At 38.9% G+C, this 16,782-nt stretch overlaps 1 protein-coding gene across 3 annotated transcripts in view; it reads right to left on the reverse strand.

The window, feature by feature from the left end:
• Positions 1-13,095, reverse strand: part of LOC123978501 (synaptosomal-associated protein 23-like) — an 18,221-nt gene extending 5,126 nt beyond the window's left edge. Inside the window, exons 1-7 of one of the 3 annotated variants that reach the window (XM_046061738.1) lie at positions 12,948-13,095; positions 7,699-7,813; positions 3,627-3,668; positions 3,422-3,470; positions 2,050-2,167; positions 480-653; positions 190-334 (exon numbers count right to left, since the gene is read on the reverse strand). In XM_046061738.1, coding sequence (XP_045917694.1) covers positions 190-334; positions 480-653; positions 2,050-2,167; positions 3,422-3,470; positions 3,627-3,668; positions 7,699-7,755 — 585 coding nt within the window. In that variant the 5' untranslated portion in view covers positions 7,756-7,813; positions 12,948-13,095. Of the gene's footprint in view, positions 1-189; positions 335-479; positions 654-2,049; positions 2,168-3,421; positions 3,471-3,626; positions 3,669-6,364; positions 6,403-7,698; positions 7,814-12,736; positions 12,869-12,947 lie in introns of those variants that run through there. The other 2 variants (XM_046061737.1, XM_046061739.1) reach the window with 2 other exon arrangements.
• Between the last annotated feature and the right edge of the window lie 3,687 nt (positions 13,096-16,782).

The raw sequence follows: 16,782 nt of genomic DNA on the forward strand, positions 1-16,782 counted from the left end.
AATACTGCTCCATAGTGCTATTAGTGGTGGAAAACTCCACAGGGTACCTTTGATGGCCATTGAGCTTGACATAATTAATAGCAACTTGGGTAAGTTGAGGTGACAGAATCTGCTTAGGAAGCATAATCAAACAAACACACATTAAAAAAGGACAAAACTATTGAAATGTCACTAAGCCCAGACTCTTACCTTGGAAGTGATGCCGTCAATCTGTTTGTTCTGCTTGTCTATCTCTTCACCCATGTCAATAGCCAAAGATTTTAAGTTGCCAATGATGCCGCCCACTGCATTCAGATTGTCCTCCATCTCATCCTCGCGTGCGTCATTGGTTATCCTGTACCACAGAAGTCAGGTATTTGTCCACAAGTGCTCAGTAGAACGTGTCAACATGTCATTTGTGACTAGCACAATTGGACACTATATGTCACCGTGCTTCTGACAACATCATGGTAAAAGATTCTTAACTAAAATGACCCCACCTCTTGATGTATGGGCCTGATGGTTCCGGGGCGTTCACCTGGGCAGTCTGGCCATTGCGAACACCTGATGGCTGCCTTGAGACTACTTTTGAGCCGTTGGAGTCATCTTCGCCACCGCCGCCTCCAATACCCCAGGTACGCTTGTATCGTGAGTCGTGTTCAATTGACGAAACCCTGGAAGAAGAACGGGAAGTCACTATAAATAAGGTAATTCAGGTGTTTAAATAAAAACTAAGCACACCCCCCCATGGCTCTCTACATAAAAGCATCCACAAGAAGTTCACAGGTCGGCTTTTACTACAGTCACAGATGTTAATTAATCTTAAGGAAGTTAAAAAGATCCCCTACCTTATTTTATGGTATTCATCAAAGAATCCTCTTCTCCAATGTGAAAGCATTTTGGGGAGATTTGTTTTTCATGTTTAGAACCAGATACGAGCTTACTATGCACACACACTGACACTGCATCAAGATGGTTTGATGGAAAGAGTTTTAAGTATGCTCATCACAGAGCAATGCACCTCATGTTAAGAACTTGGTAGGAACAGTGTCACATTCTCTACACCATCAGGAACGCTCACAAATTGTATCCACAATGTTTTTAGCATAAAATGCACATTTGGCATAAAAATTTAAATTCTCCTCCCCCCCATGTCACACTACCAGCCAACATTTGCGAATATGGCTGCAGTTCACGCTGTGTTCATGTGAAAATCACCCCAGAAGCTCAGAGTCGTGTCATGGAAGTGTTCAAACCCATGAGAATAGAGTTGTGAAGAGAGAGGCTGTTGTATTCCCATTTCATAGGTTTTCTTTTAACAACATTAAAGCACAGGACTCTCCTGGAAAATGTAAAAATCCTTCATGTTTAGGGAATGGCCATCAATTTTTATTATTTGAACGTCGTTTCAGAGAAATCATGCATTGTCAGCAAATTTTGCATGGCAGTACCCATGAGTATCAGCTGCTGTTGCTATGGAAAAGGGGCCAGGCAGAGGTGCGAAAAGAGCAGTAGCGAATTCAAAACTCTTCCAGGTGGGAACAAACAAACAAAAAAAAGAAAGGTCTCCACAGCTGCTGATTTCATCAAGAAACGAAAAGTGAATTTATATAAACGCTACAGCTGTGTATTATCAATTTTACAGAATTTTAGGCCAAAATGCTTCTTGGGAGATGTCTCACCTTCTTTTTTGTACACAAGCTGGTACCCTGACTTTTAAATCAAAGAACAAAATATTTTTCAACGCAGATGGTGAACTCTTGTATTGATGATTTAACCAGAAGAGTTTCATGCCTATCTAAACGGTCACCTGCCATTATGGGATTTTTACTTCTGGAACCAGATTGCCTGAAATAACTCCCTCTGTACATGATAAAAAAAAAAATTTATCGAAGTTAAATATGCTAATAACCAGACACTTGCTCTATTCTGCTTATAGCCATCACTGTGAGGTTCATTCACACATTGTTTTTCACATATCTGCAAATTATGATGAGACAAACAAGTACAGCACACAAAGCATGATAGCACACAACAATGATTTGGAGGTTTCAGCAGCCCTGAATGTACCTGTCACAGGGGCAGACACAGAGGCCACAACACTTTGAGAGGTCAGTCAGGTTTTTCTCAGCCTGTCTCATATCCTGGTTAATCTGGTCCAAGCCCTGGTCCACACGCCTCAGCTGCTCTAAAACACAGACAGATACAGAAAAGGAGTCTTACATGGTGTAGTGTACCTAAGTATACTTTATACTGGAGCAAAGCAGCAGCAAAAAAAACAAACAAAAAACACTATACTAAACTATAAATCTAAGATTTCTGCACAAGTATAGACAAATAACTTGTCCTGGGACAAAACTGAAGATAATTAATGAAGTAACAGTTTGCCACACCAATATTTCGTGATTCACATTATAGAAGTTACAATTAATAATAAACAATTTTCATGATCATTGTGGCCAATACTGAAGCATACTCAAACACAGATTTTTTCATTTAATTTCAGTATCTTTATTCGCACCTGTTCTATTACTCAACACTACACTGCTTTAAAGTGCTTAGGGAGGTTAGCACAAATTACTTTAATTCAAGAGGAGGTGATGGCGCAATGGATAAGATTATGCCTTTGGTGTGAGAGACCCGGGTTCAATTCCCCATTGTGACCCATCCACCACTGTGTCCCTGAGCAAGACACTTAACCCTTAATTGCTCCAGAGGCGTGAGACCTCTGACATGTACAGCAATTGTAAGTTGCTTTGGATAAAAACGTCAGCTAAATGAATGAATGTAATTCAAAGTTAGAAAATGTGAAAAATTTCTTTAGGCACAACATTTTCGCGATTTTTTATATATTGCAGACAGTGGCTTGAAAACTTCCCTGTACGATCCTAACTGCCTCATGGGGAATACAAAATTTCTGTAAATGTCCGAAACAGGAAATCTCTTCCCTTAAATCATCTTAAAGCTTTGAAATGTAAAAGTTATTGAAATAATGAAGTTTGCATGGCATTTGTATTTTAGCACATTGACATCTTGCAATAACAAAAGCAAGCTGATGTAGGATGTGTATATTCAGAAAAAATAAATAAATTAATATTTTAGCATTAGGGATGGGGATCGAGACCCGGTTCCAAAATTTCTCAAAACCCGAAAAATCAATACTGCTATCAAGACTTGCGGGTCCTATGATGCAACGTTATGTCACGAGCGTCAATTTGGTTTTGTTTTGCAACGCAATGGATAAGACAATCATCAGGCTGCAGTGTGTGCCTCCTCTTTGTTGACACAGCTGTATTTAAGATATTAAATTAAAAACAACCAGGCAGGCAGTTAATATGTATATCAATAACAAAAAACAAACAACATTTAAAAAAAAAAAAAAGGAAAATAAAAGACAGGTTGAAACATTTGTATCAGGCAGTGTTCATGTTGTATTATCTACCTCCTTGCTCGTCCAACATCACCATGGTGTTGACGCCGGTCTGTTTGCTCTGTAAACACACAAGAGTCACAGAAATTCAGAATTACAGACATATTTATGTGTTGGAGCCCATTATAAACTAACAGGGACCCATTTTCTGGTAGTCAAAATACAACTACATGCAAGATGATATTGCACTGTTGCATCAGCAGGAGCAAAGTCTCACCTCCTCTGCCATCTGCAGCATCCTCCTTGTGCTTTCCAGTGACTGTGGAGGAAAAACAAGAGGTGAGCAAGTTTATCTAAAAAGCACAGACAAAATGACTGACTTATGTGCATTCACACCTCAGGGTTGATACATTTTGGTGTTTAGCTCCTTTTAGGTGCCAATTGTCCAAATGTAACCAAAAGGTGTTTTGAATTTTAGTCATATTTTTTAGTCATATTCTGATTTTAGAGTATCAAGGGAGTTGGGACACTTCATTTGGTTTATGCTGGGACAGAAGGACCAGATGTCAAACCCAGACAGGATTTTACATCTGGTGCTTCTAGAAAATTCTAACCAAAAGTATTGATTGTCTCTTCGAATGTGGCCGAAAGAGACAGACTGACAGAGCAGAAGAGAACAGAGCAACAGAAGGGAATTAACAAGGAGACAATAAGAAAGAGCAAGATAGGAGGGATAAAGAGTATTGAAAGAAGCTACACCATAAATATTCTTTAAAACGTTATGAAAGTAGATGGTAACGATCTATAAAACCAGTTCTATGCGAGTGTAAAGCTAAAACTGCTGTTACATACAGTCTCTTCTCTGGTTCTAGTCAGTGTCTGACTTACTCTTTCCCTGCAACCTCTGTCATCAATTTAACATCCACACTGCGACGATAGATAGATACACACACCCACCCCCGCCCAAAAAAGCTTAATCAGGTTAAGTTTGTTTTCCCTGGTCTTACAGATTGCACCACAGTTAAGTAAAACACACACACACACACACACTTGTAAGCTTACTGGGTCTCAAATCAATCTGAGTAATTGTTATATTAGACATTATTAAAAACATGAGAAAATAGTAAAAAACACCTGTCTAAAGCCTGAAGTGATGTCTTCAAATTGCTTGTTTTGTCAAATAAGCAGTTCAGATTGCTTAAACTGATTTATAAAAATTGTTTAAAAATACATTTTTTGATGATCTAAGCATTTCAGAGCTTACATCAAGCTTAAAGAAATAAACACCGTCTTGATCGTTGATGCGCATTGCTTATGATTTTTTGTTTAGGGGTGTAACCTAGTTCTCCTGAAAATATTACTACATCGTATTGTAATATCAGAAGTGTTTGATTAAAATGAAAGAAATGTGATTTGTTGGCATCAGCCAACCCTACTACCCAACAATTTACTGCTTTAACGTAGAGCTGAAGCCATTTGTCAATTGATTGAAATAGTTGATTAACAGCAAACTGCTGTCAAATATTTTGATAATCAATGATAACTGATATTTACTTGTTAAAGTACGTTTTTTGCAATGCTGAAAATTCAATGATCCCAGCTTGAGCTCAAATGTGAATATCTGCTGATCTCTTTTAGGGCTGAATGATTAAAAAAATAAAAAAAATTAATAACTATTTTGACTGATATTGCAATGTGATTTGCAATACTGGAGGGAATGATTGTTTTTACACAATTTTTCTCATTGAAAAGAATTTAAAAATTAATTATGGTTTGTTTTATTTAAAATGGTATTTTGATACATATTTGCCTTTAACAAATATTGTACTCCTGTGATTTGAATATTGCAGTAGGCCATATTGCGATTTCGAATAATTTCTTCAGTTTTAAAAGATATTAGTCAAACAAAAACAATTTGAATGTGTCACCTTGGGCTTTGGGAAACTAATTGATACAGAAAATGAATATTCAACTAGTCTGATGGATTAATTATTATGTTACAAGGTAAAAAAGAAGCTCAACCCTCTATAGTATTATGTCTGGTTTGAGTACACTTCATTTTGTCACCTCTCCAGTGTGAACATTCTAAAACCTCCTGAGAATGTGTACGTGGTGTGGATTTGAGACACAGCTACGGTGTTCTGTGTCTAAACTCAGCAAGACAGACATAAAAAAACCCTCATCACATGCACGCACAGACAAAGGTGTTGACGGCAAACTGGAATGCAGTCAGTTCAGGTGAGTTAAGCCTTTGTGTGTCTATTAATAGCAAGTGCTGTACAGAGAGCAGAACATCCAGTGAAGTGCGGACGCGACTCAGGGCACGACTCCACTGTTGCCGTCACTAATGAACTGTTAACAGGAGAGAGTGGGGACCCGATTCCTCATTCTCTCCGTGTTATATTTGCTCTGAATGCATTAATCAGTGAGTTGAGAAAAAGACAAACACAGAATTGGCGAGAGGGATGTGTTGCGCTCAGCCAGGTTTCAGTTGGCTTAGCCAGAACATCACATGGGTGGATAAACATTACATTATGTCTCCTAAAATCCTTGAACTTGGCTAATTAAGCTCAAAATCACTGTCTTAGCCAAATTTTCCAGATTGGGTTGCTGTGACAAATCTTTGAGATACAAACAATGGCGTGGTATTTTTATCATTTGTTTGGGATGGCTTAAATGGAAGTACAGATACGAGGTACGTGCAGGATCCAGCAAACTACATGCAAGGCTTTTTGAAAAAAAAAAAGAAAACCCATAAAATTCAAGTGTTATTTTACCACAAAAAAGCATAACAAAACACCCACTATGGGTATTAATTGGGTGCAATATACCAGGATGATTAGATACTAGCACACAAACAATGCATTTAAATAACTTTGACACAATGTTGAAGATTTAAAAGCCATTTTTAACTACTGGACATGGGAAACGGCCTCAAAAAGATAAGATAGCTTGTGTTAGTTGCCCTGATACATTACCAGATATGCTGTGAGTGTTTCAGGTATGAGTGGTTACCCAAAGCCAGAGTAGTAAGTAGCATTAGCAGAAGGACCCTCCCATGCCCTGTCCCTTCTATGATCTGCTAAGTCAACCAGGCAGCAGCAAAAAAGAAGAAAGAGAAAATTGCAGGTTAGGTCAGAAAGCACACAGAGAGAAAACACATAGTTAAGAAAAAAATAAAAAGAATAAAATAAAAAAGAGATAAGAGACCACCATAGACTATTAGTATAGTCAAATTTGCAGGAAGGTGAAGTGCACTGCTATGAGCCCAGCTAGTAAGTTAATTTGCCTCCATTTGAATCAGATGGCTGATCATAAAATACCCTGGAGTGCTGATTAAACAATTATCTCCTTGATAATAAAACCTTTAGATATAGCTGACAAAATTCAAACTGTCAAAACCACAGAGGGGTAAGGGAGCCATCAGGCTAAATTAAGCGTAAAACTTCACTCACTCACACCCCCCCCCTATTAATGCCGAGCTCAATAATCAACTGCGAATGCTATTAATCCAATTACACCCCCCTGCTCTTTCAGTTTTGTATTAAAGCCACCCCAGGACCACGTGTGTATGTTTTCTTCTTTTCTACTGACGCTTTCCCAAATAAGTCAAAAATTGCCATCTTCAACAGGGTCATGGCTAAAATGATCATTTCATTATAAGAATAATAAATCTTGATTATTTTAACCATTAACTCAGTGGTTCTCAAACTGGGGTGGGTGACCAGGGGAAAAATGTGGTGTGGAACTAAGTAGGATGAACATGATTTACATGGGGAAAACAAGTGTTTGAGGATACTATACTGCAGGCCTGAAAATTTTATTTAAATTGAAATCACCTCATCTACTTTTTTAAAAATGTTGCTCCCCCATTATTACTTTATATTCATGTTACAATATACAAAACGTCAACTAGATAGTAATCTGCACGAGAAATAAAGAAACCAAAATTTGTTTATATCTGCTTTTAGTGATCAATTTGACCCAGACAGACATGATCACTATAAAAGGAGATTTCCACTGTAATTAATAGAAGTATCAGTACCAAAATAGATATCATTTCTAGGAAATGTCAGAGAGGACTACTTGGAATTTACTGACCTGTGAAATAAAGTATTACAGAAAAACATTTCCAAACACTCCTGCAACATTATGCACTTCCCCACTGCTGCTCAGTATGTTCCAAACACCCATTGTTTCATCACGAGTCTGGAGCTCGTTTTGGCATTTGATACCACAACATTTCGAGCTGAATATCACTTTAAGAAGGTTTCATACGCTCAGAGAAACAGACGAGATAATGAGGGAGAGAGGGATTCTGTGTTCGTGTTGGGTGTGTGACTCAGTACCTCGTCAGTCACTTGGTTGGCCCTCATGGTCATCTGTTCCACAGTCATGTCTTCCATTTTGCTGCTGTCCTGTTTGGAGGCTCCCCCAGTGGCACCGAGCTCGATATTCTGCGGCCTGGAAGAACGGCAGACTTTAGGGTCACTCACGTCACATCAGACGGCATCAGTAATCATAAAGCTCTGTGACTCAAACAAATCTGAGTTTTCCTAACTATAGCAAATGTTCAATAAATGTTTGTTTTAATTAATTTGAATCACATACAAATAAGCACTTAATTTTTCTATTATTAATTTGACACATTGCTATTAGGGTTGTGTGATGAGATCTCGCAGGATTAATGTGTGACGTCAGGGGGAAACCAGTCTCATGAGACTAACACAATTGATCCTTTTCAAACACTGTCACGCCACACATCAATTTTCTCAAGCAGTGAAAATCAAGTGTACAACTGATAACATCGACTCGCTTCTTAAATCATCTCCACCTCTTTGTCTCATCCAGTTCTGCCTGTCAGAAAAGGATAACATTGCTACCGTTATCAGTAGAGTAATAACGTAATGCACAGAGTATAGGGCAGGTAGACTTAAAAAACTATGAAATTCTCATTAAATGACGACATTAATCTCGCAATATTACAACTTTTTTCCCCTCGACAAGTCAGACAACACATATGTTGATAGATTTTAAATGTACAGCAAGTTACTTTTATAGTAATATTAATTGGAGCTGCTTTAAAGTCATTTACGCGGCAAGACTACACTTCCTTGTTACAGATTCTAAAATGTGAGGTTTAGTGATAGACTGATTAATTGGGTTGATATCTAGCATTTTGGGGTGGTGGTGGTGGTGACGGTGCAGTGGATAAGACTTTTGGTGAGAGAGACCTGCGTTCAACTCCCCACCATTGCGTCCCTGAGCAAGACAACCCTAGTTGCTCCAGAGGTGTACGACCTCTGACATATATGGCAATTGTAAGTTGCTTTGGATAAAAGCATCAGCTAAATGAATAAATAGAGATATAAGAGATTGAATTGGCATCGGTTGTCAGTGTGACTGTTGTGCAAAGGATGTTAGTGCTCCCCCTTGAGAGTTTTAGGAAGGTGGTGAAAAAAAAAAAAATATATAAATAAAAAATTTTTAAAAAAGCCCCCCCTTTTCCACTGCATGGTACCAGCTCGACGCCTCTTTTTTTTGGTTTTCCATTGTGGAAAAGTTGTACCTGCTAACAGGTACTTTTTTTCGTATCCCCTCCGTTGAGGCCAGCAACAGAAAGTTTATTTTACAATTTTCATATGTTATTTCATCACTAAATCCACTTCTGAGAAGTTTTGAGGTGAGAAATCAACTGTGTAGATTTCAAATAGACAGTTTTACAAAAAGTGATGGCGGAACAAAAATGTTCTTGAAAGTTTTCGGAGTTGAGGTAATGAAAAAACGGCAAAAGAAGACAAAATAAGCAATTAGGCTGATGTAAGTCATGATGAAGATTTGTTTATTAAAAAAATAAAACTATCGGAAACTTACTGGCTTTGGTTTGATAAAAATAACCAGTAGCACTAAGTCAATCTCCCAAATTCAATTTCCATGCTTCATGCTACAGCACATCATTATGCCACAGTACTGGTCAGGGCTCACTGCTGTGGACCATTTTGCCAGTGTGCAATCGTCAATATGGAGATCTCATTTAAGGACCCAATACTTAACTGCATGAGAACTTGAGTGCATGTTCATGTCACTCATATGGAAAGAGAAGAAGGAGATGCAAAACCTAAAACAAATCAGGATCTTTTCCTGCCCCAGAAAGAGTGTTAGGGAGTCTGAACACATACAGCAGGCTGGCTGATAAAGGAAACAAAATATATTTCAATGATGAAGCAAAACTCTTTTAGTGAGCCTCGAGCAGTTCCCTGTGTGTTTAAATCTTAGCTAGCAGACACTGTATATGCTAACATTAAACATAAGAGATAAGGAGGCTGTGATAGGCAAATCAGAATCATGATTGGATGTTGTAACTGGAAGTATGCAAAAGGTTACTATGGTTTGCTCCAATACTTTATAAGTTACAAATTAGACACTAAAAAAAAAAAAAAAAAAAAAACTCAGATTATCCACATAATTAATGTTATTTTCCAGAATTCTCTTGTATGTAAAACTTACCTGAATGCACCTAAAGTCTTCCCCAAAATATGATCACATTTCATTGACATACAGTATATTGATCAATAACTCACTTGTCCCTGCTTTTCCTATAAAAAAACAAAAAACAAAAAAAAAAAAAACAGGGTTTCAAGATAAGAGCTAAAATGATGCCATCGTTAGCCTTTATGGCCAAAACAAGGATCAATACTGACTGATGATTTTTGTGCCGTTTTGCATGTGATGCAATTATCATAAATCTTAAATATTTTATTATGGAAGCCAGTATCACCAAATGTGATGATAATCTATGCAACCTTAATGATAGCGCCAACATGCTCTCTAGCATCTTTATGGACTGAACATAGGGATTTGTTTTAAAGCAAAGGTAATACACTTTCTTAAAATAGGCAGAAAGCATGGTGGGAGGCGTGCAAATACACTATATGCAAATAAATGTTAAATATAGGCTAGTGTATTAAATTGCAACAAAATTTAAGTACTTAGTAAGTCTCAGAGTCAGTTACTGAATCATAAACACTTAAAGCTTCAGTTTAAAAACAAACAAAAAAAAACAAACAAACCCAAATCAAGGCACAGATAGTACAATTAAACTGCTGGTTTCATGTGACTACCAGAAAATGAAATCCCACTGCTGATCACAAAAGGACAAACGCAGATGTCTCCATATTTGACAGGTCAATGCAGGCTCTGCGTTGAGATTAAAATTTTTATTTCATGATCTTGCACAATATGTGCAACAGTAGGGCAGGCACGAGGCAAGGAAGTGACGCTGAAAAGATTTTTAGTGTGAACCAGCAGCAGGAAGCGCTGATCGCGGCTGGCCTTTAAGGGCCACTCATTGTGAAATTGGACAATCCAATTCCAGACAAGTCCATACAAAGCATGGCAAAGACAAGTGGATCAGATGGAAAAACCATTAAGTGTTAGGGAAGGTGAGAGCAGGACTACACAGGAAAAATAGCAAACAGTAACCCCTAAAGCACTTTCCACAGGAGAGTTGTACATGATGCTGGTGTGTCACAAATACAACTACACAGGCAGACAGAACAGAGTAATACGTGTGGTTTCACTGTGTTTGCCCAGGTAATTCATTTGGACAGTCATTCTGATCACAGCTTGAGCTAGGCTACTTTGCACAACGCTTTAACAGATACCAATCCATACAAATCTGATATGTACATCAAGTGACCGTCATGCAGTCTAGAATCACAGGATGCACTGACATGTCTGGCGTAATGGCAGCCTCAGACAGCCTTTGGTGCACAAGGTAACATGAGACAGATCACCATAAGCAAAGACTTAAGCCAGTTTTCTTTGATGCAGCGTGATACTTTCAAGGACAAAGCCAAAAACTCAACAGGGTGTTTTTATTCCATCATCGCTAGAGTTTAAAGCATACCAACATTCAGGAAACACAGCTTTATTCACCTTTCTTCCTCTCCGGTCAAACTCTTTTCCTTTAGTGACATTGTCTTGTTTTTCCAAATAACACCTGAACTTTAAGTTCCCTTTCCTGCACCAACTAAACATCCTGAGAAAAAGGACAGGGAAGATAGTCTACTTGGCAGACAGTTCAGAGGATTTAATGTTGTCGACTCTGCATTTATTTTTCAGAAAGAGGGCACTCGGTTCACACGGCTTGGCAAGATACTGATACGAGTTTACAACTATAACACTGAATTGAAGGAAGACTCAAGCACACAAATTGTGCTCCTTTGAAATACCAAGCCTCAACAAGAACAGATGAACATGTCACCACTACAAGATCAATTACATGTGCCAGCAAAACAGATCGCTGTATAGCTGGATATTGGGTTATCCTCATGAATCAGTGATGAGAAGGTTACACTTAAGCTACACATGGGTAAATACTACTTTTTTGTTTCCTGCGCATTGAGAAAACAGCAACCCCTACATTTTCACACCTCACACTCGATAACACCACCAGACTGTAACACCACACTGCAAGTTCTCACAGCAACAGAAAGATTAATTTAACAAGGCTAGAGGACATACCCGTTCATCATGTTATTGTTTCTTCACAGCACCAAGAGTAGGTCTCTGGCTATACAGCTACTACAGGGACATGCATTTCTTGTTCCCCTACCCAAACCGGTTCCTCCAGATCTGACTGCAGCACACACTCTGACGTCTTCTCTTATTCCAGTCATTTTGTGTTCCTCCTCCTTGATCTTTTTCCCCCACATTCAAACACAGAGGCTATTTATTTGCTAAGTTTTCATACAGCCTGCCCTCAGTGATGGTGACACATTTATTCTGGTTAAGTGTGACTGGTTGACTGATAATTCTGACCTGCTGTACCAAAACAAACAACAAAAGGACCAATGACATCATGCTGTACAGTCAAAACCTAAACAATGACCTTTATCGCTTTCAGAGCATAATTTATAGGGCATATGTGTCATGTTTTTTTCAAATCGTGTGATGCAAATCATGCTTTAAAACATAGGTGAAACCACGACTTATGCTTCATAATTCCCGTTGTTAAATTTAAATAGGTTCAGTGCTGTAACGTTACGCACCTGAACTGGGGTAACTTATCGCAAAGTGCTGAGCAACTATTTAACGAGGGTCACTTGATAAACAGGTGACGTTAGGCTGCACTGAACCTAACGTCAATGCGCGCGCGCGCGCGCACGCGCACGCGCACACACACACACACACACACACACACACACACACACACACACACACACACACACACACACACACACACACACACACACACACACACACACACACACACACACGCCACCAAAGTTGTGCCTGTAAAGTCCCTAAAAAACATTTTAAAACTGAATGAAATAGTTGGAGAAAGACACGGAATAGCGTCGAAGCAGATTAAAGTTTCCTTACATTGTCAGAGAAGTTTCGGTTGTGCTTAAAAGTATCGCAAACAGGGCAGGATCCTGCTGGCAACTCGTTAACCTAAACGTTAGCTACTGTGCTGCTAGCTCGCTAGTTAGCTAGTTCCGCTTTCTTGTCAACTACATAACTCAACCACTCAAACTACTATGTCGACAGGAAAGGGGGAAGAGAGATGTTTATCTAGGGAGTCAATACTTACAGTTAACCCTCCTTGTTTTGAAAAAAATTGACCGCGCTACTCCTCCTTCTTTACGGTATGCGAACTTTGCACTGGCAACTTCTGGATTCCTTCAGTGGATCCTCCGTCAGGCTGTCCTGAGTGTGTCAGGCGGTGCTTTTAAGTGCTGTTGGAAATATCGCGATTCTAGATCGAGTTTTTAAACTCGGAAGAAGTAAGTGAACATATTAATAAAACAATGACGAAATATCATGTTACAGGTGAAAGTCCCGCATTCAAAACTTTACTTCAGTGAAAAGTAATGCAGTATCATCAATGTACTTGGGCTACAGGACTCATGAAGGGGTGGCAAGTCATTTCAGTGTTAAATTATTTATTGAATTGGTGGGTTATTATTATTAGTGGTGTTAGTTTACTTTGTGTGACTGTGGATAGTCTCATGCATCCAGTTTTATAAACCTTTAATTTGTTTTGTTGGTAAAATGTCAATCTGCAAAATAAATGTGACTGTCTGATAAATGGAGATGAGAAAAAAGTAGCCTATAATATTTCACTCTGACACGCAGTGGAGTTGAAGTAGAAAGTAGCAGAAAATGGAAACACAGAAGTAACTATGGAAATAGCCTACCTCAAAATTGTACCTCAGTACAGAAGGCTTTTATGAGTAAATGTATGCGCTTACTTTACATCACTGCAGAAAGAGTTGAAGCCATGAAGTAGGATAAAAATGTGATTTTATTGCTTGGTAAGTAAACAATTAGCATGGTACTGTTTTTATCTCTTTTGTTTTTGTGTGTTAAAAATCCATGAGTTTTGGCTACTAGATTTTGTTAGGAAAACATTGAATTCGGGACACTTTGCCTCTCCTTAATTCTGCTGTTGTAATAGCTACATTTTTTTAAACATACACTTGAACGCAGCACATGATGGTGCGCATATCCTGTCATATGACTCCAGAGAAAAAGAGGCGCTGCTCATTTTCCCCACATGAGTGCAGCATTTACCCTTCGCCCAGACCTCCCCCTCGCCCCCTCTCCCCCCTTCTCTGTATTTTACATGAAGACAGACTGCTGGATATTTTTCATAGTGTTTCTGAGAGATACTCTGAAATCTGAGCCTCTAGCATTGAATCTACTGTGTAATTCCCCAAGTTTTATGGTTGAAACCACAAAAGCCTCTTCAAGGTGACTGCAAAGACACTGGGCAGAGTGCCAGCCAACATATCAGCTGACAATGTCTAAAAGGCAAGTGTTTTTTCCCCTCTCTAACTGCAGCTAAATATTTTCCCTGTTGGGTCACCTACAGCTAAATACCTACACACTGAACATTTTGTGACAGCTCCAAATTTGCACAAGGGATGCTCCGAGCTGCCCTCACTGAACTGCCCAGGGTGCCTGAACGGTGCCCAGCTCTCTCTGCCCATGTATCTTTTATAGAGTCTACATAGTATGCATTATTCAGCAATAACACACGGTCCATCTGGACTCCTGCGTGTGTACGTGTATGCCTATGCATTGGTGTGTGGTCCATAGTTAACTTTCCCTGCTGTACCATTTCACCATTTCACGCCACAGCCAACGGTGCTTGAAGAGCTAAGACTTAGTATTTCCTCTGTAATTACATCTAAGGTATAATGTGAGTGTGTTTGACAGAGGATGTGTGTGTGGGAGAGAGTGAGAGGGGAAAGAATTAAGGGAAAGAAAAGTAGTGCGAGGGAGAGAGAACGATTAAGTGAATGTGTAATAGTGACTACAGATGGCACGTTCAGGATCAAGCTCTTTCATCATGCCGTTCCTCATTAATAGAGATGGGAGCGCTGCCCTAATTCCATAATTCCTAAATCATGCCAGTTAGTTGAATACGAGGAGACAAAAGTACAGGGGAGAGAGGAGAATGGATTAGCCTATAGCCTAATAATGTGTCTATGAGAGCGAGAAATCAACAGAAGAAGAGATGAAGGGACAGAAAGAGAAAAGGAATGGAGAGGGGTCGCCATCTGTATTTCCTGGCTTTCCTTTTTGGTTGTTGCCAAAACCAACATCATATAGGCCAAATTTATTCTCGCCAATTGTTGTCCCACATGTACGCCAGCCAATGAAAATTGCTGAAATAATCAAGTGATTAATTAAATCTGGAAGAGAATAAACAGGGATATAGTAGTGTGTGTATGTGCACGTGTGTCAGTGACATAGCCCAGATCTCTAGTTTCTCATGATTTCAAGGGGCACATCTGTTCATTTCTGGCTCTGTTCCAGTTGTATCACACATCCATCTTTCCTCTCTCAAGGATTGAGACATGGGAAAGGTTTCGAGGCCTTGCTTGATCGGGCTTAATTTTACGATAGGCTAATTCCGCTGGTACCTGATACTTGTCGGGACAAAGAATTGGCTGAGCAAGCGTGTGTCTCAATATTCAGGAGATAATTTCATTCCCTCATCTCCTTTTCACTTGAATCTACTCTTTCTTCATTTGAATTGAGCTCTCATATGAAGCAATTTGATGGAAACTGGAGACATCGATAGCCATTAGCCCGCTTTGCACAGGAAGGCCAAACATGGCAAGCCAAGGCTCATCTATTATTCATGTACCTCAGTTTTGCCCCCAAACAACGTTTCTGATATTCTTTTTGCATCACACTGCCAAAAGATTTGAGTCAGTGGTTTCAAATAACGCTTTTAAAACAGGGCTAATAACTGTTTCAAGTAAGCTCTGGCCCTTACAAGCCCCTTATGGGTGTCCATTGTCTATTTGTCTATTCATGTCCGGATCTGGAGAAAACCTAATGAGCTCAAAGAGGAGAGGAAACATTTCATATGCACTTTTTTTTTTTTTTTTTTTACATTTAACCTTTCGTCATCAACAACATGTAATGATTCCATGTCTTGCTGAAAGACAACTGACTTTTAATAGACATAGGAGTTGTGGTGGCAATCAAACCTGTGACTTTTCGGTTTCAGGGCAGTCACTCTAACCAGTAGGCCCATTTGGTGTACGAAGCATTCAGACAAGTTAAAGTCCTACATTCAAAATTCTACTTGAGTACAACCTTTGATTAGTCTTTCATAAAATATTACATTAATAAGTTATTGATACTGATGCATCAATGTATAAGTGGCATTTTACTGTTGTGGCTGGTTGAGGTGGAGCTAGTTTTAACTACTTTACATACAGTCCAGTGATTCCCAAACTAAGGGCCTTGTCCCCTCCAACGGGTCACAAGATGAATGTAAGCGGTCATGGGATGATTAATAACGTAAGAAAGAGGAAAAAACTGTCTGTAACACAACTTTGTATCATTTTTTCTCTGACCTTTCTCTAATCTTAGCTTTCCTTATGAAATAATAGATTTCCCCCCTCTGTGGACCTCAAATAAATAAAAGATAATTTGACTTTTTTCATTTTGACATTTTCATGAAGGTTTAATGCACAAATAAAAAATGTGCATAAAAACAGGTAGATGGAAATGCTCTTATAGACATCTGAAATGTGACAAAGGGGTCAACTAAACATCGCTTGTTCTGTAAAGGGGTACAATCCAAACAGGTTGGGAACCACTGGTTAATTGTTGAACAGTGTATATATATATAAGCTTTTTCAAATGTGTTTCTAAGTAAAATCTCAAGTGATTATAGCTATACAATAAAAAAATAAAAAATAACGTTTCCCTAGCAGGTAGCAGACCACGGTACCAAGTACCTCAAAATTGTACTTAAGTACATTACGTGAGTAAATGCACTTGGTTACTTTCCATCACTGGTAGGCCACCCTGCAGGAAATCTGATGAAAACAAGAGAGGAAAGGCTATCAAGCTATTCAGTCTCCATGTTGTCAGCAGTTCAGATTAGCTGTCACATC

This window comes from Micropterus dolomieu, linkage group LG11 (assembly GCF_021292245.1).
Source record: "Micropterus dolomieu isolate WLL.071019.BEF.003 ecotype Adirondacks linkage group LG11, ASM2129224v1, whole genome shotgun sequence".
Classification (NCBI taxonomy): domain Eukaryota; kingdom Metazoa; phylum Chordata; class Actinopteri; order Centrarchiformes; family Centrarchidae; genus Micropterus; species Micropterus dolomieu.